This window comes from Dendrobates tinctorius, unplaced genomic scaffold (genome assembly GCF_039654945.1).
Source record: "Dendrobates tinctorius isolate UK_male_01 unplaced genomic scaffold, ASM3965494v1 ptg000138l, whole genome shotgun sequence".
NCBI classification, from domain to species: Eukaryota; Metazoa; Chordata; class Amphibia; order Anura; family Dendrobatidae; genus Dendrobates; species Dendrobates tinctorius.
In genome coordinates, this window is record NW_027361806.1 from 22531846 (window position 1) to 22557424 (window position 25579).

General features: G+C 44.2%; 1 protein-coding gene across 1 annotated transcript in view; it reads left to right on the plus strand.

Annotated features, from left to right (window-relative positions):
- The window catches only part of ST6GALNAC5 (ST6 N-acetylgalactosaminide alpha-2,6-sialyltransferase 5), a 113332-nt gene that overhangs the window by 82058 nt on the left and 5695 nt on the right, over positions 1-25579 (plus strand). The window contains exons 3-4 of the mRNA XM_073544824.1: positions 9498-9907; positions 21989-22096. Coding sequence (XP_073400925.1) covers positions 9498-9907; positions 21989-22096 — 518 coding nt within the window. The remainder of the gene's footprint in view (positions 1-9497; positions 9908-21988; positions 22097-25579) is intronic.

Genomic DNA, 25579 nt, shown 5'->3' on the forward strand with positions numbered 1-25579 from the left:
TGACACGTGAAGTGACGGGGTGAGGTGACACGTGAAGTGACGGGGTGAGGTGACATGTGAAGTGACGGGGTGAGGTGACATGTGAAGTGACGGGGTGAGGTGACATGTGAAGTGACGGGGTGAGGTGACATGTGAAGTGACGGGGTGAGGTGACATGTGAAGTGACGGGGTGAGGTGACACGTGAAGTGACGGGGTGAGGTGACACGTGAAGTGACGGGGTGAGGTGACACGTGAAGTGACGGGGTGAGGTGACACGTGAAGTGACGGGGTGAGGTGACACGTGAAGTGACGGGGTGTGGTGACACGTGAAGTGACGGGTGTGGTGACACGTGAAGTGACGGGGTGAGGTGACACGTGAAGTGACGGGGTGAGGTGACACGTGAAGTGACGGGGTGAGGTGACACGTGAAGTGACGGGGTGAGGTGACACGTGAAGTGACGGGGTGAGGTGACACGTGAAGTGACGGGGTGAGGTGACACGTGAAGTGACGGGGTGTGGTGACACGTGAAGTGACGGGGTGTGGTGACACGTGAAGTGACGGGGTGAGGTGACACGTGAAGTGACGGGGTGAGGTGACACGTGAAGTGACGGGGTGAGGTGACATGTGAAGTGACGGGGTGTGGTGACATGTGAAGTCACGGGGTGAGGTGACACGTGAAGTGACGGGGTGAGGTGACACGTGAAGTGACGGGGTGAGGTGACACGTGAAGTGACGGGGTGAGGTGACACGTGAAGTGACGGGGTGAGGTGACACGTGAAGTGACGGGGTGAGGTGACACGTGAAGTGACGGGGTGAGGTGACACGTGAAGTGACGGGGTGAGGTGACACGTGAAGTGATGGGGTGAGGTGACACGTGAAGTGATGGGGTGAGGTGACATGTGAAGTGACGGGGTGAGGTGACATGTGAAGTGACGGGGTGAAGTGACATGTGAAGTGACGGGGTGTGGTGACACGTGAAGTGACGGGGTGAGGTGACACGTGAAGTGACGGGGTGAGGTGACACGTGAAGTGATGGGGTGAGGTGACATGTGAAGTGACGGGGTGAGGTGACATGTGAGGGGCGAGGTGACCTGTCACTGGCAATCATTATTTAGGATATAATAAATATCTAGAGCTAATTAGAGGAGGCGACGACTCCGGCTGATAAATTCATATTTTCCTCCTGGTTTGTTCTTCCGCAGAGCTGGTTGTCATGACGACCCGGCTTTGTTTCTCCGGAGTCTCTGTGTGGAGATGGCGTCCTGCGTAATCATCCCCTCCGGCGTCCCGAGGAGTAACCGTGGCTGCCCCATCCACATTCACATCGCAGCCGTGGTCGCCACTGGTGACGCGTGCGTTCCTCCGCTGCCAGATGGACGGTAACATGGCGGTGCAGCGTCTCCGTCTGTGCAGTCGCCTCATCTCTCCGCAGCCACAATCCTCCTCCTTTATCTACAAGACGGAAACTTCACGTTTATTATTTCTTTGTTGTTTTGTTAGATGGATCTGATCTCTCGCACCCGTCCAATCACGAGGGGAGAAATGTCACCCAAAATGATCCAACCCATATAAATAATTGTGTGACTTTCACCCTTCAGCTTCTTTGGGCCGTGCAGATTTTTTTCTTTCAGGCTTTTTCATTATTGTTCTCCGGGGAACATAATGTTTTTTTTTTCCATCGACATGACAGAATGAGAATTATGTTATTGACACTTTGAGGCTGATGAGATCAGGATCTGAAAAGCTTTTATTTTTTCTCATGGGGGATTGGAGAAAAAGCAATTTTTGATGTTTAATTTTTGTGTGTTCACCACGTGGTAGAAATCACGTCACCTTTATTCTGTGCGTCCTTCCAATTACAACAACACTATTTAGACTTTACCTCTGACATGGACGTCCATGACTGGCAGCCATCGTCAGTCCTCCAGCTGTGGCCTCTGGTGACCGCTTTCATGGAATCATAGAATCGGAAGAGACCTCCTGGGCCATCTGGTCCAACCCCCTGCTCAAAGCAGGATTCACTAAATCATCCCAGTCAGATGTCTGTCCAGCCTCTGTTTGAAGACTTCCATTGAAGGAGAACTCACCACTTCTCGTGGCAGCTTGTTCCACTCATTGATCACTCTAACTGTCAAAAAGTTTTTTCTAATATCTAATCTGTGTCTCCTCCCATTCAGTTTCATCCCATTGCTTCTAGTCTTTCCTTGTGCAAATGAGAATAAAGTTGATCCTTCTACAGTGTGACAGCCCTTTAGATATTTGTAGACAGCTATTAAGTCTCCTCTCAGTCTTCTCTTTTGCAAGCTAAACATTCCCAAATCCTGCAACCTTTCCTCATAAGACAGGGTTTGCAGACAGGTCACCATTCTGGTCGCTCTTCTCTGAACTTGCTCCAGTTTGTTGATGTCTTTTTTAAAATGTGGTGCCCAAAACTGGACACAATATTCCAGATGAGGTCTGACCAAAGAGGAGTAGAGGGCAATAATGACTTCATGTGATCTAGACTGTATCCTTCTGTTAATACATCCTAGAATTGCATTTGCCTTTTTTGCTGCTGCATCACACTGTTGACTCATATTCAGTCTGTGATCTATTAGTATACCCAAGTCGTTTTCACATGTGCTGTCACTTAGCCCTATTCCTCCCATTCTGTATATGCTTTTTTCATTTTTATTGCCCAGATGTAGTACTTTGCATTTTTCCCTGTTAAAAACCATTCTGTTAGTTGCTGCCCACTGCTCCAGTTTATTTATATCTTTTTGAATCCTCTCTCTCTCTTCTCTAGTATTAGCTATCCCTCCTAGCTTTGTGTCATCAGCAAATTTAATCAGTTTACCCTCAATTCCTTCATCTAAATAGTTGATAAAGATGTTGAACAATACAGGGCCCAGGACAGAGCATCTTCCTAACCGCTTACATGCCGCAGTCACTAGTCATGATGCCACCTGAAGGTTTAACTGACCAGGATCAGCGTCATCTTCTGACAGCTGAGGCAGAAGCCCCGCCACGTGTGTTGCCCGCCCGTGTGCCCCTGATCTAGATCCCTTTGTGGTATATATCCATCAGCCATCATAGTTTTCGGTCACAATAGATATAGGTATCATATTTTTAACAATCATGATGCCCAAACGGCCATAAAAAAGTCAGCGCTTCTTAATTTTATAACTTTTGTATGTTGTCTATATAAAAAAAACTACCATATTTTTTTTCTACCTCTACAATGCAGAGCTATGTGTTTCCATGGTAACAGACTACAAACAAAACCCTGTGTAGTCATACTCACTGTTATCTGTTGTCAGTTTGGTAGGGTAAGAAGATGGAGGGAAATGGGAGAGCGCAAAAGGATCAGACCTCACAGGCTCGATTTGTGGTCTGTTACCGTGAAGATACATCAGTCTGCCTAGGAGCTGAATACACAAAACGGTAGAAAACATTGAATTGAGGCTGTTTGTAAAAAAAAAGTTTCATTTTTTTTATATTAGACAATAAAACTTGGTAATGAAGGTGGACGTGGTTTTTAGAACACTTCAGCGGCACGGACTCGCTCGGTGTAACTTTGATCCGATGAGTTTTAAGGCCGTATCAAGATGGCGTTTTTATTTTAACTGTTTGCCTCATTATTCAATTAAGTCGGTGACGTTCCCCTCCAAAGGAAACAATAGAAAGTCGATTCGCATTGATTTAATTTCACTTGCAATTTGCTTTCCTCCCTCAGTGGAGACAAAACCGTAGGTTAGGAAGGGTGCCAGCCACATTGTGTGCACGGTGCTGTACCGACAGCTCCTCGGAGCGATCAATACGGAGCGGTGTGATTAGATGCCAGCACATTATATGCTGGAGTTTTGTTCTCTATCCACGGATCTCGTTCGGCCGGGTGGACGCTGATTGCAGCTCTGTTTCTCGAATTCCCAGGACGGATTCCCTTTTTGCAAACAAATTAGACCCCAGAGTGGTAATCGCCTCCTCATAATACAAGTAAAAGCTCATAAATGCCTTTTGTATTTTACTTAGAGGTCATGTCCGCCTGCTGACGTCGTGTCCAACATGTGCCGTCCTGCTTTAGAATCATAAGTGACAGTGTAGGCCCCTTATAAAATTGTGAGGAAAGAATGGGTGTTCATGACGAGGAAAAAAAGCTAATATATTACACACCTTCTTCTCCACGGTATTCACGGTGGAAAATGAAATGCCGAGAGACAAAGAAAACCCGATATTAAGGGTCACCAATCTAACCCAAGAAGAAGTGCGAATCCGGCTAAATAAGATTACAATAGATAAATCTCCGGGTCCGGATGGCATACACCCATGAGTACTAAGAGAACTAAGTAATGTCATACACAAGCCATTATTTCTTATATTTAGGGACTCTAAAGCGACGGGGTCTGTTCCACAGGACTGGCGCATAGCAAATGTGGTGCCAATATTCACAAAGGCTCTAAAAGTGAACCTGGAAATTATAGGCCAGTAAGTCTAACCTCTATTGTTGGTGAGATATGGGAAGGGTTTCTGAGGGATGTTATTCTGGATTATCTCAATGAGAATAACTGTGTAACGCCATATCAGCATGGGTTTATGAGGAATCGCTCCTGTCACACCAATCTAATCAGCTTTTATGAAGAGGTAAGCTATAGACTGGACCAAGGTGAGTCATTGGATGTGGTAGATCTTGATTTTTCCAAAGCGTTTGATACCGCGCCACACAAGAGGTTGGTACACAGAATGAGAATGCTGGGTCTGGGGGAAAATGTGTGTGAATGGGTAAGTAACTGGCTGAGTGATAGAAAGCAGAGGGGGGTTATAAATGGTATATTCTCTAAAGTATGGGTTTAGGCTAAAAAAGGAGAATTAAAACTGCATCAAAAGTTATATGAACTCGTATATAGTCATCAATAGGGGGGGTTACTTCTTATTGGTCTATATAGTCCACCACTAGGGGACGCTTACTTCTTATAGCTCTATTTAGTCACAATTAGGGGGCGCTTCTTATAATTCTATCTAGTCACCACTAAGGAGCACGTTCTTATTACAGGTCTATATAGTCACCACTAGGGGTCACTTTTTATAGGTCTATATAGTCACCACCAGGGGGCGCTTACTACTTTTAGGTCTATATAGTCACCACTAGGGGACACTTACTACTTATAAGTCTATCTAGTCACCACTAGGGGGCGTTTACTACTATTAGGTCTATATAGTCATCATTAGGGGGCGCTTACTTCTTACAGGTCTATATAATCACCACTAGAGGCACTTCTTACAGGTATATATATAGTCACCACTAGGGGGCGCTTACTACTTTTAGGTCTATATAGTCACCACTAGGGGGCGCTTACTACTATTAGGTCTATATAGTCACCACTAGGGGACACTTACTTCTTACAGGAGTAAATATAGTCACCACTAGGGGGTGCTTTTTCATTATACAGTAAGGCATATTATTAGGTTATAACAACAAAGAGCTTCATCCTCTGGTTTTGGGATTGACGGGTGGTCACAAAAGTTGGACCCCCCACAGCTCATAATATAATGAATCCCAATGATATGCCCAATCATTGTGATGGTATACACCTTTAAGATGAAATTGATATAGAAATGGATAACCCTTTTAGTCGCTTCATCTAGATTTCGACCGCCTATCAAACTGAGCCTGATGTTTCTCCTGTGGGTGTGTAACAGGTGTCGGCACAAGGATCGGCCCTGTTGTCGTTCAGTATGACTGATCTTTGACGCTTCGGCTCAGGCTCCATGCTGCTTATTTCCGATGCAGATTTATTTTCCCAGCGTTAGTAAACCGCCTGGATTTCTTCCGCTGAATGTGGACGCGGTTATGGAAACTTGCATGGGATGGACATCGGATCCAGTGAGTGTGAACGGGGCCTCATGTCTGTGCCTTCCGCTCACAGATCCACGGCGGCCTCCGCTGCTTCAAGACACTAAGGGAAAGAGCAAAAGTGAAGTTGAGTATTTATCGATTTGTCCGTTTCCTCAAAGGGAAATTATATTGGACTGAAACCATTGGAAACATTTAGCCCAATAAAAGCTGAAAATTAGATCTTGTGCTGAGCGCGGCCGCCGGTGACAGCAGAGCAGGGATCAGGGCAGGCGCGTCTGGCGTCATTGCTCTCTTGCAGGAGGCCTGATGATCACCGAGACGTTCTGCTTACACGTCCGTCTCTAAACCAGACGGCACTGACCCGATGGCCGCTGCTCAGAGACCCCTCCAATCCTGCGCGGACCCCTCGGAAACCTTTCATAATGATCTGTCAGTGCACATTAGCGGTGTATTTCACGCGTTTCTCTTGGCTGATTGCCTCGGCTGCTTTGACCATTACTCTGGTTGATGGCTTTAGGTTATCTTTGTGTCCTAACTCCCACTCCAATAAGGCCGTGATTGATACTGATCTTTCTCTGCGGACACTTTTATTGGGAGCAGAACAGAACGGGCTCGGTAAATCTGAGCTTTATAGGTGCTTACGGTTTACAGGTCCGTCATCCATCTTTTGTAGGGGCGGTGGAGGGAAGGTCGTTACCCTACAATCCACACTATTGGAAACAAGAATAAGATACAATGGCCCCGGCTGCTGGGATCACACGAGGGTTCAATCGATGTCCCCGGACTGGTGGCAGCTTATTAGCAAGGTTTATAACGCTCCTGTGTCGAGTCAGCCGGGAATGAGGACGGTCAAAGACGGAAACGACAGAACGATGGAAAGTCAATCAGCTGAGGGCAAAGTGCTCACGAGTCCGGGGTAGATGCACGTAAAGTGGACCTGACATTAATGCATGACCGCAATCATACATGTCGTCAGCCGCACGTACCCGACTCATGGATGTCACTGCGCTCTGTCCCTCTATAAATACCCGCTGCATCTTCCTCCTCCTCGGGTTGTAAAAAACTGCATTCAGATAAATCTTACCCTAATTATATGGGTCCAACGTAAGCACATTTGTAATGTTTCTAAGCATTATCAGCACAAGCCCCCACCCCAAGAATCAAAAAATTAATTTCCCTTTTTTTTTTTTATCTCCATACGGCCCTGACCGCCACCACAGCTTCTTCCAATCCAGACATGTCTTTACATATAAGCTGCAGCCCTCAGCCTCCACACAGTAAAATTACTTTTTTATGTCGGTTTCGGTGCCCCCACAAATAGCAACCGCCTAATTTTGTCCCCGAAAGTAATATTCTGTCTTTGAATCTCAATATTGTAACAGTGCTCGCTCTACGCCCCCTTACAGTAATAAATCCCCCTTTGTGCCCCACAATGAAAGTGTCATCACAAACTAATAAAGGCAACTTTGTCTCCCATCTAACCCGTCCAGCGGGGCAACTAATATCCTATGTGGTGGACTTGTTCTGCCATAGTATTTGTGGGTATCTCAGGCTCCGGTGCCAGGTACGTCCCTGGTTCCGGACCGCCATTACCGCAGGTGTAAGGGTCGTCAGCCAGCTTACACAGATGCTGGAATGGAAAATCTGTGACCCCTATAGACTGCATGGGGTGCAGCTCTGCATGGTTTGGATTAACCCCTAGTATTACTGGTGTCTTTGAAATGCATGATTGACCCCTGAATTTAGCATTTGTTCCCACAGATTTAACAGCCGCTCTTCCGCTCAACAATATGTAATGTGAATTAGGTTGGATCAAAGCAAATAGCCCGGCTCAAAAGATTTGTCTGAAAGTAGTGTTTTATTTCCACTAGAAATGGCGCCTCTTCTAATCATGGCTTCATTTGGTATTGCAGCTTGGCTCTTAATAGTGCAATACCAGGTGAGGCGCTGTTTCTATGGGAAAAAAAATGACTTGTTCTTTTCTTAGAAATCCTACTTGATCGGATGATCGTTCGTCTCACAGAAATCTCCCCCAAACAATTTGCTTTCTGCCCAGATCACAGTTGCCATTTTTCTCATTCTTGTACTTTATCATCGCCCCTCGATATCGGGGAATCACGGTGAGGTCTGGGGCGGTGGATGTGGCACGAGTGATTTTTTTTTTTTTTTTTTTTTTTGATTTTCGGTAGAAATCCTCTCTTCCTTTCTTAAAGTGTCGCTTCTTCCCGACTTCCCCTGTGACTCGACAACAAATAAAAATTAGCGTCTCTCCGTGTCGTACGAGTCTGTTCATTAGCGAAGATGTCAAGAGTCTTCCTTGCAAATGAAAACGCGGAGACGATTCTGTGTAAGATGCTGATTGCAGCGGCTCCGACAGAAGTAAAGGAAATGTTTTAATTGCAGGATATTCTTAAAGACGCCAGAAAAGACTTGAAAGTGACATTTTTTGTGAGAGCCGCGATGTCGGGGATAATTGGACTCTCGTTGGATTGATGGGATTCTCGGCTTTTTCTTAGAAGCTGATTATTTTTGGCTTCGTCTTAGATGAGAATTTAGAATGTGCCGGAGAATTGTTGACAGAATGTCGGCAAACAAGGACTGATGTGAACACTCTTTATGTCCAGACCCGTGATCGGCACAGATAATGGTGGCATTAGGCTGAGGTCTGGTGTCCGGGAATCATCCGTCCAAATCGGATCCAGCAGCAATCCGTTATCTCCGCGGGACAGACACCACTTTTTTGTCTTTACGTAAACCACATTGTTACTGGAACTGTTTTTTCACACTGAAGTCTATGGAAAATGGATAGTCGTCCATTATTCTTCCATTTGACACAGATCTGGGTTGTGGTTTTTTTGCTTGCTGAATCTGTCTTAGATGGATGATTATTGGACATGTGAACTTGGCCTTAGATCGTGGGGTGCGACACTGGGTCGTTGGACCATTATTGGCTATAACGTGAGGATGACCAGAGATTGTAGATGAGCGATTATTTTTGAATTTGACATTTTTGTCAAATTACTTCCAAAACTTAGGTTTGCTATGAATCACAAGTACTAAATACCCTGTAAAGATGCATGTAACACTCTGAGGTTTACTAGGACTGTATCCAACCACTTTCAAGCTTCAAACCCAGCCTTAATAATGTGAAAGTGATGTCCATATATCTGGAAATGAGTAAATGGACGGTAACCTGTCTGGTAACACTCTCTGTATAGTCTCTTCCTATCTGTAGGGCTGAGCTGTGACGTCCTCTCAGTATACAGATTCACCACAAAATGTCTGCTGCATTCCCTGCCTCGGCTTTTATGCAGGCTGTCATAGTCGCTCCTGATTGGACATAGATTTCATGGTCAATTTAATTGTATAATATGACCCACTATTCAAGGGTCTGTCTCCGTAGTGGGTCGGTCCCTCTAGTTTTTGCCTCTGAAATCTGTGTTTCTGAAGCAGACTCCACAAGAAAAAAATGTATTTTTAACTTTAGGTGAAACTTTTTTTTATTGGAGAGGAAGATTTTTTGCCTTTATAATAATTTCTGTGAATTCCTAAAACCCGGGGGACCTTTCTGTTACCAGGATTATTGGGTGCAGTTTTGGAGCTTTGAGATTCTAGCGCTTTTTTCCCCTGTGGCTTTACGGTTTACTATTTGTTTTCACTGCTGCAATCCTTTCTTTCCACAGCCCCTGAGAATGCATTGCAAGAGTTGTGCGCTGGTCACCAGCTCGGGACACCTGCTGGGCAGTAAACTGGGGCATCAGATTGACCAGACGGAGTGTGTGATCCGCATGAACGATGCCCCCACCCGGGGCTACGGACAGGATGTGGGCAACAAGACCAGCCTGCGAGTGATTGCGCACTCCAGCATCCAGCGGATACTCCGGAGCCGCAACGAACTTCTGAACATGAGCCAAGGCACCGTCTTCATATTCTGGGGGCCCAGCAGCTACATGAGACGAGACGGCAAAGGATTAGTTTACAACAACCTGCAGCTCATCAGCAAGATACTACCTCGACTAAAGGTCCACATCATCACCCGGCACAAGATGCTGCATTTTGATGAACTGTTCAAGAAAGAGACCGGAAAAGACAGGTAGGAAAATTGTGGAAAGAGGAAAATAACATTTTGTGTGATATTATAATTTTTTTGTTTACTGTAGTGTTGGTAATAGGATTCTGTCAGGTCAGGACACTTCAGGGCCAGCGTCATAGGTGGTCAGTGTAACCAGCTTAACTTCATTGGCCTCCGCCGTTTCACCAAACTTTACATAACTCAATAGTGTAAGTGAGTACAAGAAACTTGCTGAAGATAAGACAGGCTGGCAGCTCACTGAGGAAGCAGATTACAGCTGCCTACCTAAGTCTACGTAGAGAGGATAGGAGGGAGGAGCTGAGTAACAGAACAGGCAGAGAAAGACTGCGCTGCTGCTTTCCAGTGAGTGTGTTTTCCACCTCGGTGCTGGATTCAAAGCTGCACTGCTCAGCATTGCTGTATAATGTCCTCCGTGTTGCAGGTGTCAAGTGTTTTATTAAACCCCAGAGCTGGATTCACTGCGCAATATTTATGAACAATATCCTCCATGCTGATATTTTCTAGAAAATATTTTATCTCGCCCCAAATCTGGATTCACAGCTACCCCATAGTACTGCTACATAATGCTATTATCCCATGCTGCTGCTCATAAGTGGTTTATTTAACCCCATAGTTGGATTCAGATCTGTACTGCTCTGTATAATGACCTCCATGCTGCTGAAGCTTCTGATCATGTGCTACATAGATCATGCTGGAATCCCTCCTGTCTGTGTGCTCTGTGTATGTGAAATATCGTATAATAGCTCATCTCCACCCACCAGCTCAGAAACAACTGAAAACTAGAGGGAGAGCCTGCAGAGGGGGAAACTGGTGAAAGTGCAGTATACAAGTCATATAATAGCCATAAATAGTGATATTCCTCATGTACGCACTGTGGTGTAGTGACCACTATGTCCGCTAGGGGGCGCTGTGTGGGTGTCCCAGGACGGGCATACAGGCATATCCATTGTGGTAATGGGTATAGGATGCTGAATGACCGTTATGTATCCCAAGGTAGGTGGCCTTGGGATGGAAGCTTGAATATGTGTGTTGATCAGCAGAGGCACTGCTGAGCTGTTGTTACACTGTGTCAGCGAGAGCTAACTACAAACCCACCTAGGGGCGGTGTCTAGAACGCCTTAATACAGTGTATGAATGCTTGTAGGACCTGTGATGAGGTCATAGCCATGTGACCCGGTGGGCGTGGCTACGGACCATATAAGGTAGCCAGAGTAGGTCACATGAGAGAGAGCGCATGGATCTGATTGAGCCATGTGGAAGGTCCCGGCAGGCCTATGTGGAGGAAGGTGTGCTACCTTCCTGAAGACCACGTGCTGAGACTGCTGACCCGGTGAGGCCTGTGTATATTGGCTGTATGCGAGGAGGGATAAGCCTCCTGTGTTTGCTGAGGCTCCAGGACGGAGCCTGAAATCATGGACACTTATGCTTGCTTTCACCTGATCTAAAGGCTATTCCTTGTGTTATGCGCTGCTTTATGGGTTATGAAGCAATAAACCCTGTGAACTTTTAAAAGGAGCGTGCCTCCTGATTGACTCCCGTGGCTCTTGAGCGAGTTAAATTCCTACAGCACATAGGGGAATATGTTCTGAAAAACCACCTGAAACTACCCGCATGCTTTAAATAAAGCTTAATGGGGTGGTCCAGGTTTGGGGCAAAAGTCTGAAGTCACCCTTATACGGCATATAGTCATGGGCTGTCTTTATGAGACAACCCCTTTAAGGACTATGTCCAGCGTGTGCAGCTACATTGTAATTCTCCAATTTATAGTGTGTGATTATGGAAATATATAAGTTAGCCTAGGAGCTGCATGCACAGAATGACAGCAAAGAGTTTCTAATCTCAATTTGCAAACTTGCTTAGTTATTAATTTCAGTTTCACCTGACAAGTAAAACGAGATGGTTGTCATTACAGGGGTGTTAATGGATGAAAATGAGAAAGCAAAAATATAAATGGTTTTCCTAAAATAGTGCCACTCCTATCTGTAGGTTGGGTCTGGTACTAGTTTTGCTCCATTAAAGTAATTTGGACTGAGCTGCAATGTCACATACGACCTGTGGACAGGTGTGCTGCTGGTTTTTGGAAATCAGACACCAGATTTTTCTAATTCTGTGCAAGTCCTTTAAAGATATATTTTAAGGATTTTCCCAGGATGACGGTGTCACCATGAATATCACTCTAGTCCTTAGTCGAGAATGTATCAAGATGAAAAGACTGATACAATCCTGCCCAATTGTGTGATACGATCATGGACGTCCGGCCCCGTGAAGTTGAACGGTGATTGCGGTGATCGTTGCTGATCAGTCTCTGATCTTTTTCTAGCCAAGAGCTGAGATCTTCCAGAAGTTGCAGGGTTAAACAATCTTCCAAAGAAACAAAGGAAAGTGACAAAATTATCGGAAACAATCTTGTCAGATAATTGATAATGAACAACAGAACGAAGCCGCATGAGACTGGTGTGAACCTCGTGCAGCTCGTCGCCCGTCAGTCACCGTGAAGCGCAGATTTTTCATCCCTTTTAGATTTACGCTGAGTCTTCATTTACATTAATATTCAAGTGGAATTCGCAGGACGGGATTTTAATTATTGATCCCAAATAGAGCTGGATGAATGCGAAACTATGGGGGAGGTTTCCGGATGGATACATTTATTAAGATTTGCAACGTTCAGTTTATGTTAAGTGTTAATTATGGTGATTCCAGATGGGCACCGAAGAACGATTGTCCTGAGGCCCCAGGGTCCAAACTCAGAAATTATCCTTCCTCCGTCGTCTTAAAGGAAAACTAAACCCTGAAATAAACGAATGAGAAATTTGGTTCTTCACCGTTTTAGAATCATGCATATAATGTGTCAGATTAAGTAACAGTTAGCGCCCGATTCACTATTGTGTTTGCACCTTTAATTTTCCAGTTTTTTGTTTTGTTTTTATCTGTTTTTTATTTGTGACTTATTGTTTTTTTTTAACTTTCACCTTTTTTAAAATGTATTTTTTACATGTTCTCCCAGATGTATTTTTTATGTTCTGTATTCTGGGTGAGATTTGAGGTTTCCAGATGTTTTCAAGTTGAATCATCAATTGATGTTCAAATATTTTTTATTGAATTTTAAGTGATAAATGGGGAAGAGGGCAGGGAAACAGGAAAGGAAAACTGGGATAGATCAGGGAAATAACAATAAAATTATGCTGAATTATCAATTCATACTTTTAAAAAGTTGCAAAACTTTTGTGCAAATGTTTGTCTGAAATCTTTGCTCAAGGTTTGCAACATTTTAGCAGAACATCTGGCTGTTTGCTGAAGAAAGATGGAAATGGCCAGAATGAAAAACATTTTTGATTTTGTGCAATTTGTTGATTGTTTTTGGGAAGAAAATAAAAAATACAAAAACATCAATGAATACCACAAGACAAAAAAAAAATAAAAGACACTTAAAAAAAATCAAAACAAAACCGCAAATGATGAATTAAGTCCTTAGTCTTCGAGAGATCCCATGGAAAACACAGGGGTTAATGTCCAACTGATCAGTTCCATCTTCACCTGATGGCTCAGTAAGCCCTGTCCCCTTCATAGCCAAGGAGGTGGGACTTAATATTTTGTTGCACACAGCACAAATGTGGAAGAAATTACATGCCACCTGTCTTTATGTAATCTTCACCACTCACGCCTTTATGTGGAAGTGGGCAGGTCCGGGACCCCCTTTTTTTCTCCTCCTCTTCTTTACCTATTTTAATTGAACTAATATAAATAAAGGAAAAGGAGGAGCATAAATGATGGCTCTGGGCCGATCACGAGCAGCGCTGCTCATGTCCCTTAGACAACTGCCTGCCCGAACAAGTTCACAAAGCCGGTGACTGTACACGTATCCTGGGGACGCCTCTCTAGGGAACCTCATCAGCACCGATCTCCTCCCTATGTGGAAATGTCACTGAGGTAGAGAAGGAAATACTGGATTTTTTTTTTTTTAAATAGTGGGGCTAAACCCATTTAAATAATACTCACTTTGGAGGACCCAACGTGTAATGCCTTATCTTCCCTATGGAGGCGCTGCAAGAAAATTGAGCACTTGCTCCCAGACTCTCCCGGCTGATCACTGGGTTTCTCACTAGCGGGAGAACCTGTAATCGGATCGTGATTCTGAGACGCGGTTTCCTTTTTCTTCCTCTTTTTTTCCCTCCTTTTTCTTTATATCCACAAGCTAAAAATTAAATCTTACATTCTGTATACAATGTGTCTAATGACTGCATATGTGGGAAGAAAACATAATCACCAGGATTCTCAAGCCAATAATGTGGAAAGGAAGAAATCTAATTTTCAGGTGATGTTATATTATTCTTCCTTGATATAAAGTGGTATCAGATGTTTGCTCTGTGGAAGACACTTATTGGATCTGAAGCCAAGGACTTCGCTTACCTGAGGTCAAACACGACCGGTGACTGGAAACCTGTTTGCTGATGGTCATTTAGTAGCTTCTGATCTCTAGTAGATCGAGCTGTGCAGATAGGCTTTCATTGTTCTCTGCAGCACAATGTGCTGCCGAGAAAGATTATTTTTAAGCAAGCCTAGAAATCATTTTCCTGATAAGCGACTGCTTTGCTCGTTTGTCGGGTGAGATCGCCAGCCTGTTTACACTACCGGATTATCCAGAAATGAGCGCCGCTAGGAATGTTTCCTCACTCCAGCCTGCCGTTGTAAAAGGGGTTGTCTACCCTTTGGGCGCATTTTTCTTTCATACTTCAATGCATCTAATTTGGGTTAAAAAATAATTCTTCCAAATGGGTTTTATAAAAACCTTTTGCTCCTTTTTGCTTTCTTTAACTTTTATCTGTCTTTTTTTTTTTTCTTTTTTACTCTTATCTTTGATGTGTTCTGTAGGAATAAATAAGCCGAATGTGCAAAGAATCTGTAAAACCAAAGCGCCAAATTATTTACAGAAACTCAATTGCAAAAATGAATTTCCTTCCCTAAATTGATGCATTGAAGTAAGAAAAAAAGTGTCCCTAAAATGGAGAATCCCTGTAAGCTGAACGAAGCTCAGATGACATGGAAAGTACAAGTCTCCTGTCTTCAGGTGGGATGATGATATCCTCTGCTAACATGAAGCACGTCTTGTATGGCACAGATGAGCGATTCGGTTGAGCGCTCTCGTTGCGGATTTTCATGACTGACGTGAGACTAATAAGAACGAAGGGAAAAAAATAACCAGGAAGGAGTATAGACACGAGGGTCCCGTGCATTGTGAGGTGCTGGGGTCTTCCATACTCCGCTCAGTGACCACCCCGGTTATGGTGGTGTCCTCTGACTCCCGGCGACTTGATCATCTCTTTATTCTCGCAGTCTAATCAAACCCATCGCTCTGCTGCCGATAAATCAATGCACGTTAATATTTATACTCCTGTTAGGAATGACAAGCGGGAGACGAGGCAGGAAAAAAGATGTGTGATCCAGTTTCTTCCTTCGTATTTGTGGCGTTAGATATAAACACTGGGGAAAATAAATCAGGAGGAAACATTGAATAAAAAAAATAATGTGTCTCTCAATAATTGACGGGTTCGATGTGATTTGCATCTTAGGAGATAGAAAGGAAAAGAGAATTTCTAAACATTTCACTAGTTTCTGAGCTTTGAAATGGCGCCACTCTCAGCCGTAGGCTGAGACTGGTAGTGCAGCTGACGATATTGCCAATTCCAAACTGGTTGGTTAAAACTAAAGGGTCATTCTTGTTATATTGATGCTTTGGAGAATGTAAGGAAACGTTCACAAATCGGATTTACCGTCGGCAGATCTGATCGTATTTCGTTCGGGATATGCAGGATGATGAGCTGCTGAATAGCGAGCAGATTATCCTGAAGCATTGGGGCTGTTTTTTTCATGCTCTATAACCTGGCACGCCACTTTTTTTTTCTTTTGCTTTGTTTTCCCTCTCGAAGATGCATTTCTTTTTTTTTTGGGTGGATGTAAACCAAAATTTCCACTTGCGTCCACTCCAAAATCCATGTCAAATCCTGACCATGTGAACCGATCCTAAGGTGGGGAACTTAAAGGGGTTGTCTACTTTTAGAAATGTATTTTCTTTTAGGGAACTGTGCATTACTGGATTTGAGTGTCCAGTTCAGCTGACCCTCGTCTCTTGCTCTGGAGGAGCCGGCATGCTCATGCATCACATTCATCTCTATGAGCTGCGTGTAATGCTCCATGTCATCTGTGGGGGCGCTGCAGGGAAATGGAGACACTGCTGGATTGCAGTTAATTGTCAAGGGGGAGGGGCACCTTCTAATAGAATGAGTGGAAGGCGCTTATGAAGGCAGCATGGTGGAGTCTGAGGAACGTTCTAACTATTATAAATAGGAACATGAAAACCGCCCTGATTATCGCCTGGAAACACCCATTTAGGGGTGCAGGGATTGTGTATACGTCTCCCCTTCTTTCACACAACAACATAAAGTCTCTGAAAAATTGGGACAATTCGGGCACATTTGGAACAGTTGACACATTGTATCAAAGTTGGAACGTATGGAGCTGTATGCGGGGATATTGTGGGGTCCGTATTGTTACTTTGTAACTCTGGGGTCCTGAGTTTGTATCTGAGCGAGGCAGAGAATGCATGGAGTACTGGCGCTCGCTCATCTTCTGGGCCTCCTCTATCAGTGGCAGAAACATACAGGAGAAGCTCCTGAGCACGAATAATGTATGGGCCCTTTAGAAATCCAATAGCTCTTCATGATGCAAACTTCCACCTGTTTCGGAGGTTGAGGTGGCCCCGTTACCTCTTAGGCCCCTCTTCCCGCACCGATCGGTCCCGACTCCCTGTGAGTAGTTACTTTTCTGGAGGACTTGATTGGTCTTCTGATCATCGCCCGGATTCACCTCCATCACTCGTTCATCGGATGCGCACATTTGTTTTCCGAGTGACAGAACTTTGCCGTTTTCCTGCGTTTCCCATATTAATTTATCCTAAGTCATGTAACTAGGCTCGTTAAAGGGTCAACATTGACTTTTAGGATTGCTACCTCCAATAGGTGGCACTAGAGTTCTAGTCCTCTTCCTCTCTGAAGAGACAATTTGCATAATTAGCATATTTCCCAGAGGAGCATTGCGGCTTTAAGTCTCCTCACCTCGACATGCTTAGCATGTCATTCTCCGCAAGGAGAAATTATACTTCTTGGCTATCGGTCAGACGCCTCTCTCACAGCCAAATCAGATCTCCCACTTTGCACTGATGAGGGGCAGTACCCCGAAACACAGTGTCTGCAAATGGAGATTCTGGTTTGGCTTTTATCCTAAGTCATGTAACTAGGCTCGTTAAAGGGTCAACATTGACTTTTAGGATCGCTACTTCCAATAGGTGGCACTAGAGTTCTAGTCCTCTTCCTCTCTGAAGAGACAATTTGCATAATTAGCATATTTCCCAGAGGAGCATTGCGGCTTTAAGTCTCCTCACCTCGACATGCTTAGCATGTCATTCTCCGCAAGGAGAAATGATACTTCTTGGATATCCCATATTAATGTGATACTGATTACGCAGCCGTCACGTTGTACAGATGTCGGCTCTGAGTGCACAGATTACCTGGCGGATCGCTGAGGCCGGAGCTGCACCACGCAATCTCCCGCCCAATTAATGGCTAAATTATTCTGTTTGCACATGAAAGAAAAAAATTAATTACGATTTCCAGAATTATGTCCTGAGCAAAAGCAGAGCTGAGCCCCGGGGTACCGCTAATTTACAGCAGGGTGCACTGACTTTTCTATGAGACTGATACAGCAAGATAATGCATCTGTAATCTCATTAATCCATCACAATCGCTGATCCGGTTCTCATGTGATCCTGGCGCTCAGCTAATTGGAAACTCGACTCTACAACAGCGGGCAGCGAGCTCTTAAAGGGGCAGATAATTGCTAGATATTATGAAAAGCTTTACATTTCTCTTATATACTTAATGTATTAATTCCTTGCAGTTTCCAAGATTTCTGCTTATTGTCTTTTAAAAGAATGTTTTATTGTTCTTTGGCCCATAATATACACTATATGTAAGATATTATGTGCCCCCTCCACCTCTAGGGGCCGCAGGTTATACCCCAGGGGCGTTGGGGCCAATTGATATACACTGGGGACTGTGGGGCTGAGTGTAAAAACAGAATTCAGTGATTGACGTGCGGCCCAGGACTCTAGTTTTGCTCATGTGCTGGATGCACAGCTGCACTGCTCGTTAGAGGACACTGCTCTGACAGCTGTACTATGATTAGCTTATGCAGCCATGTGTCCATCGCATGATCAGGATGTAGTAATGTCCCATGGTAGAAAGCCATGAAACCTTTAGAATGACGGAAAGTGGCAATCCTGAAAACTGAAGAATAGATACAGAACGAGACCTTGTTCTAGTCCCTGAGCAGCGAGTGTCTCGAAGCGATACCGGGAAATACCGGGGAGGTAGCAAGTGCTGAGTCTGCCTCAATGCTCCCCTGTCCTGAGGGACATGGCAGGAGGAACCCACCGGTCAGTAAGTGGACTAATTCTGGAAAAAACTCATTTTTCAGTCAATATTCACTTTACACCCTGAGGAGATGGTGGCATCTGTGGACATCACACTTGTGCCCTGCATTCAGAAATTGGTATAAAAAGCCTGATGGACACCATCATAGCTCATTTTTTGCATCCATTGTGCAGCAATTTGACGACATAACATTCCTTCTTTGATGGCAACCTGGGAGCTTCCAGCCCCTCTGAACCGCAACCGCACTCCACCCTATTTCTGCAATCTTCTCCCTCTCGTGGCTTTGAGATATCTAAATACTTGTTATTCATATGCAATGCAAACGACTTGGGACTAGTCCAGCGGGGGGCGTTGATTTCCCCCAGACTAGTCCTGCCTCTCATCTTGTTAGCACGACACGTCAAACATGACTGACTTGATTTACAAGAGTGACATGAATGTCTGCTCCTTGCAAATCTGGTGCACGTACGCCGTCTTCTGCCTCTCTGTAAATGAAGCCAGGTGTACGCTCCCCTGCTCCATCGGCACATGCTCAGCGAGGTGGAATGCTGCGCGCATGCGCAATGTTTGCAAGGAGCCAATGGTGACATCACTCTTGCAAATCATCGCAATGGGAGCCAGGACTAGTCCAGGGAAATCAACGCCCCACCGGACTAGTCCTGAGTTGGTACAGGCAGGGTGGCGGTTTTTGATGGGCTGGGGCAGCTGACCATTCCCCTTTTCAGTTTTATAGAAAGTATGGTGACTATATTTTTTTTTTATGCTGAGGTATAAGGTTGTTGGTTCTTGCCGTCTTCACTTCCGTCTTGGCTCCATTACCTGCGGCCAGCCCTGACCTTGCAGCCTGCTCTCCACCGGTGACTGACGCTTGCTAGCCTTCACCCTTGCTCCATCCAACTCCCTGACCTGCCTACCGCCTTGTCACTGCAAATTGGGAATGATTCCGATCTACTGGTCAGCCGGTGGTAGCGGATACTACACAAGGGGTTGCAACCCAGCGATTGCCTTTGGGACGCTCACATTCTTCTAGCCTTACTCCATGGTACAGAAGAGCAGCCTGTACAACCACAAATCCCAGCAGATATCGGCCTTTACAGCTGAATGCCCATGACAGCTGCAGTGTATAATCTATGAATTATTCTGTGTGTAATCTGGCAGTAATACTTGTCTTTATCTCTCGAGCACAGAGCATTTCCGTGGATATAGACACTAATGTGGAGAAAATTCCTTCCATGCGGAGTAATCACAGTCTTCAGGCCATTAGCTAATTCAGGGTTTTCATTTGAACTTCATGTTTTTCTCCGTTTCCCTATAATTTGGACGGCAATGGCGGCATGTGGGGGTGTAATATCATTAGAGGGAAGAACCGGCATGTTACCATCCCCCGCATTCACGGCTATCAGCACTTGTCCGAGCAGCAGTCGGGATTCTGGAGGATTTCTGGAATCACGTCATTATCAATAGGGGCAAGAAAATACAGCACGTGTATGATATGGCCGCTTGTGGTGATGTCCAAACAGCGAAAGGTGAAAATGATGTTCCCCAACCGGTCGCAGAGACAGGAGAAGTGCGCAAGGCATCTCCGACCTCCACTGATTTCTTGACTGAAAGGGATTGATCTTCAGAATTAAATCATCACGCTTCCAACAAACATTTCATAAATCTATAGTAGAGATGAATATAAGAAATTGTGTAATATATCTTATCAGAGAAATCTGCTTCTTTCTCCACTTATGAGCCACTTCCTCAACTCATCACAGATTACGGCCATCTATTGACATGGAGTATAACGGAGCAATAAGAGAAAGGCAGGGAGACACACAAACAATGCCGGTGGCCTCTAGTAAATGTTTTATCTCATCCAGTGCTGGATTCACTGCTACACTGCTCAATACTTCTGTATGATGTTTTCCACACTGCTGCTTTCTAGTAAATATTTTATCTAGCCCAGTACTGGATTCAATGCTATCGTTTAGCATTACTGTAAAATGTCGTCCATGATGCTGCTTTGTAGTGAGTGTTTTATCTCACGCCTGGGCTGAATTCATGCTGTTGTGTAGAGTCTAACAAGTTATTGCCGCTTTTTAAAAGTGTTTCATCTCACGCCAGAGCTAGATTGACGGCGCTCAGTACTGCTATATAATGTCCTCCATGATGCTGCATAGTGACAGGAGAGCAGGAATCCTTCATGTCTGTGTGTGCTATGTATAGGAAACATCATAGCAGTTATTGGAGAATAACTCAGCAGCTCGGAGACGACTAAAAATTAGGTATAGAGCCTGCAGAGCGGAAACTGTTGAGAAATGCAGGATACAAGTCATATAATGGGCAGAAATGGTGTTATCTCTCATGCACACACAGGACGGCTGACTCTGAGCAGTCACCTGACGTGACATGCACACTTTATTGGTGCGAATAGCACTTTGTCAGCATCCAGCCTCTTTGCAGAATCACAGGGGTTTCATCCCTTTATAGAAACATCTGATACTGAAGTTTACAGACGGCACCAAATGCAAATTTCTCTATCGAAAGGTCATTTGGAAAGATTTTTTTCCCATAAAACAACCTACCTTTTTAGCAAGAAGCTTAATGGGTGAAGCATCATGTTACTGGGAGAACTTGCCGCAAAGGCAGTGATTGTACTTAAAGGGAAGCAGGACGGGGTGCCGGTTGGAATGCATGGGTGGGCATTGTGTGCATAACTAGTAATAAGTTCCCTGATTTTATTATTGTAAATATGGCTTTTGGCTGTGAGTTCTGTGATAAGTAACATGGACTTATAGGGTTTCTTGTAGGTGGGGCTGCAGGACTGAACTGCTCTCAATTTTGGTTTAACAGCAGTTACTGGGAGCCACCACTAGAGGGAGCTTACTGCAAACATTTCTGTAGCTCCAGGTGTATAAACCCTCGTGTACATAGCTCCCTCTAGTGGTGGCTGCCGGCATTGAGAATTCTCAATCATTTATAAGACTCTATCAGACTCCGCTCCCTGTACAGACACACGCAAATAGGAGATCAGTGTAGTACAAAAATCAGTTCTAATTGAGAAGCGAGGCTCATTCTGGGCTTTGTTATGAGGCCCTATATTATTATATGCTCTTCCCCGGCTGTTGAGATAGACACAACATTACACACTATATGGGAAAAGATGACGGATGGAAGAAAAGCCCTTTAATAGAAATGTCAGCTGCACTGATATTCTCTGATGCATATGGAAAGTTGCTGCTTGTTTTATCATTTTGTTAACATTTTTGTCAACTTTTTGAACTAAAAATGGAGATAGGTGGCAGCAGTGAGTAAAGACGTACATCTCCACATGCTACAATGTATCTGATGGGATTTACCAAATATGTCTGCGAAGTGCTGCAAATTGTGGAAAATGTATAAATGACAAAAGTAAAATAATGTAGAAGTTCTGTGCAAGCACCAGGATGCGACTTTATTCCTGGCAGAACACCGGCATTATTATTAGCGGAGGACGTGCCGTGGATTCTCCCAGTGCCAAGGTCTGAACACGGCTTTTATCTCGTCCACAGTAGCGGTGACTTATATAACCCTGTCTCCACAGTCACACATCTGCATCTTCTCCTTACAGGAAAGTTTCCAACACGTGGCTGAGCACCGGATGGTTCACCATGTCCATTGCGTTAGAACTCTGCGATACAATCAATGTGTACGGGATGGTGCCACCAGACTTTTGCAGGTAAATCTCCAGTCTTGGGAATGTAATATTCTAGATATCAATCTGGACAAAACCCAACTTCAATGCAAAAATCCTTTATTTCCAATTAATAACACTTCCTAGGTATAAAGTGAAATATAGCTGTGTGTAAGTGTTGGGAACACGGTGGGAGTAGTAGTAGTAGGATGATATTGGGGTTGGTGGGAGGAAGGGTGGCAGGAAACTCATCACTGCTGCATCATACACCTGATGAGGCTGGTGTACTTGATTTGAAATTTGTTCTTTCAGATTTTCAAAGTAATTTGATAGTTAAAATTCAGTCTCCACCAGCTAACCGGACTGACCGCTCCTCAGTGTCCCTCCTCCCTGTTGCTGCGTAATGTTGGCTTACCTAGCCGGATTGACCGCTCCTCAGTGTCCCTCCTCCCTGTGGCCACGTAATCTTTGCTCACCTAGCCAGACTGACAGCTCCTCAGTGTCCCTCCTTTCTACTGCTTAATCTCCACCGGACTAGTGTGAGTGACATCTCAGGTTCCCTCCCTGTCACTGCTTAATCCCCGCCCACATAGTGTGATTGACAGCTGCCTGTACATCCCTCCTACCAGCTTAGATCTCTCACTGCAACAAACTGCAGCTGTCAATCATGATGGATGGGCAGCATGACACCCACCCAGCCTAAATGGCATCAATTCAATATTACTTGCAACTTGTTACTACGGGACCTCACAGCAGGGAGGGGGGTACATTGAATAGCTTTTGGACTGGGTGGATGGAGACCTACTACACTTGGGTTTATGAACTTATCCCTTTTACAGCTGAAACCATAAAATACTCTTTTTAATAGAATTAAACAGGATTATGCAGCCATTCTGACATGGATTTTCACAAAAAGTACACCAGCCTTATCAGGTCTAAGAGTCTATTTTAACAATGTATGCCGTTTGTATCGTGAAATCCGGGGACAGATCCATTTCAAAGGAGTTGTTCCAACTATGAAAGCACGGATTATGCTAAAAATAAATACCCGATCAATGCCTCCACACTCCACCCCAATGAGATGCTGAACATACCAGTGAGCGCTGCAGTCAATCACTCGCTGAGACCAGCTACTGCCTGCTGGGGTCTCTTGGATATTCGACTTGTCATTAATGCAGGAATGTAAACTAAGACAGGTGCTCATTGCAGGAGCAAATTTAAAGGCGACTTATGGTTATTTTTTCATTTAAGCAAATATTAAAAGGTCCTGAAACCCCTTTTAATGTGGGTGAAAATGTTACTTTTGCTGCCAGATGGCACGCATGACCATTGTGCACTGCCATCTGGTGGCAGAAATCAAGACTAGCCTGGTGACAACTGCCAAGCTGATACCTGGTGCTGGGGGGGGAGATTAATCGTCAGGTGATTATTTTTGTTTTTTTGTAAGTATTCCTTTTGGATTGCACTTTTATTCGTGACAGTAGATATTGTGGCAAATGTACCAAAGTTATTCACATGATACATTTTGATGAATGCCAAGTTACTAATTCCTTGCAAAAAAAAAAAAAAATTATGTAGCAACTTTTTAAAAAGTTGCAAATATGAAATGCTTAATGTCCAGCAGGAAAAACTACATGAAGGGCACAAAAAGGCAAACACCGTTTTAAGTAAAGGTTTAACTCCTTGATGACCACCGATACACCTTTTTTTTGCAGCGGACAGTAATGGACCTTCTTCCGCTGCGCCGCCTCTTTACAGCAGCACTTTAGAATAAGATCGATCTGCAAGAAGCACTAAAATCTCACAGCCGGGGAACGTCGTCCCCAGTGGAAAAAGAAAAACAACAAAACCTACAAATCGTAAACATATAATGTGTTTTCTACTCTCTAACAATAAGGGTCGGGTAACACAATAGTTATATTTTTTATTACTTGGTATTGAATGTAACTATGTACACTTTACATTTATACATTGTATGTCAGATGCCATAAAAAAGGCAAAACTGTCCCCGTGTGTACATTAGGGTCCATAGTTTTGCAAACTACGTGCTTTAGGTTTATTCTCCTACATTCTTCTGAAAAAATAAAAATAACGTAACCATTACAAATCAGCATTGTCCTCGAGTGGATGGAAAGGGTTAAATAAAACTGACATTAACTTGTTGAAAAATATTGTAAAAACAAAAAACCCTCTATAGTAGGAAAAAATAAAGTATCATCTGAAAATTGCAGCTCTGAAATGAATCTGGGGTGGTTGCAAACCTTGTCCATAAGTGATCTGGACTCCGATCAGAATTTTACCTCTCGGCCGCTTCTCTTTGATCCTGATATTTCATTTTACACAGCGGTTTCCGCAGCCGGAGCGCGGTGATCGGTTTTTGCAGCAGAGACTGAGGTCTCAAAGTGACATTGATCAAAAAGGACTAAATCAATGACTGACTTATTCCGCTCCTGTGAGTCATTAGACCGGGGGCTGCACACACTTCCATTTCTTCCATAACTTGCGCTAGATTGGTTTCCCATCGACTGAAGGCGCTGTAATCATTGTCCGGCCGCCTTCTGAGCCGTCATGATCTCTGTATTAATCCTTACTTAGGACGCCGCCTCGCCAGGATTAGAAGACTGTAATGGTTGTCAACCATAAGTATTAATTAGGACAGAACCAATTCAGCCCAATCACCGCCATGGAAATCTTATCTGTTCATGCGAAGGTCTAGGATGTAATGGTGTGAAGTCAGTGAAGCAGCGGACGGGCGTCGTGGGGAGATGAGGATGTAATACATTCTCCAATACATCCTAGCGGGATGGACGGACGGCGGCGGCGGCATTGACCTTTTATCTAAGACCGATCCCGGTGCACGGACAACAGATTGAGAGATTGGTGCATCTACATTAACATTTGATTTATATTAATTTTTATTTTTGCCCAAAATGCAAAAATATATAAATTCTTTTCTTTTTTTTTTGCCACATATCAAAATTGAACCTATAAATTAGTGGTGGCTATTACTGTTATCCGCTGTTTAACCCTTCACAGTCAGAGGCTCCGCCATTCGCTTAGGGCTGTGGCTGCGTATTACGGTCCATTGCCGATAATAACTGCGTCCATACAGTCAGCAGGACAAGCGGCCTCGCTATTTGTCATTAACTAGTTAAATATTTTGAGTTATTATTTTAAATAAATCACAGAATGTTTGATAATTTTGAGTTATTAAATCTGGTCATTATCAAAACGGCTTTAAAAAAATAAATAAAATAAAATCCATCGGTTGTCCTCGGAATCCCACAGTGGTGCAGCTCCCGTCTGTCGTCAGACATGTTCGGTACAATGTGACAGTCGTCTGGCCGGCCATGATGATCAGTGTTTTGTTCACAGAAAGCAATCAGAATTTCCTCTTTTATAATGAAGGCAAAATATTGTAAGACCATTTTTTGAGTATCACATTTCACTACACGGGTTCATTGTTAGGCTTTCTAATTTTTGAGTGGATATTTACAGCAGGTGGAACGCAACATTCCTGAGCTCACT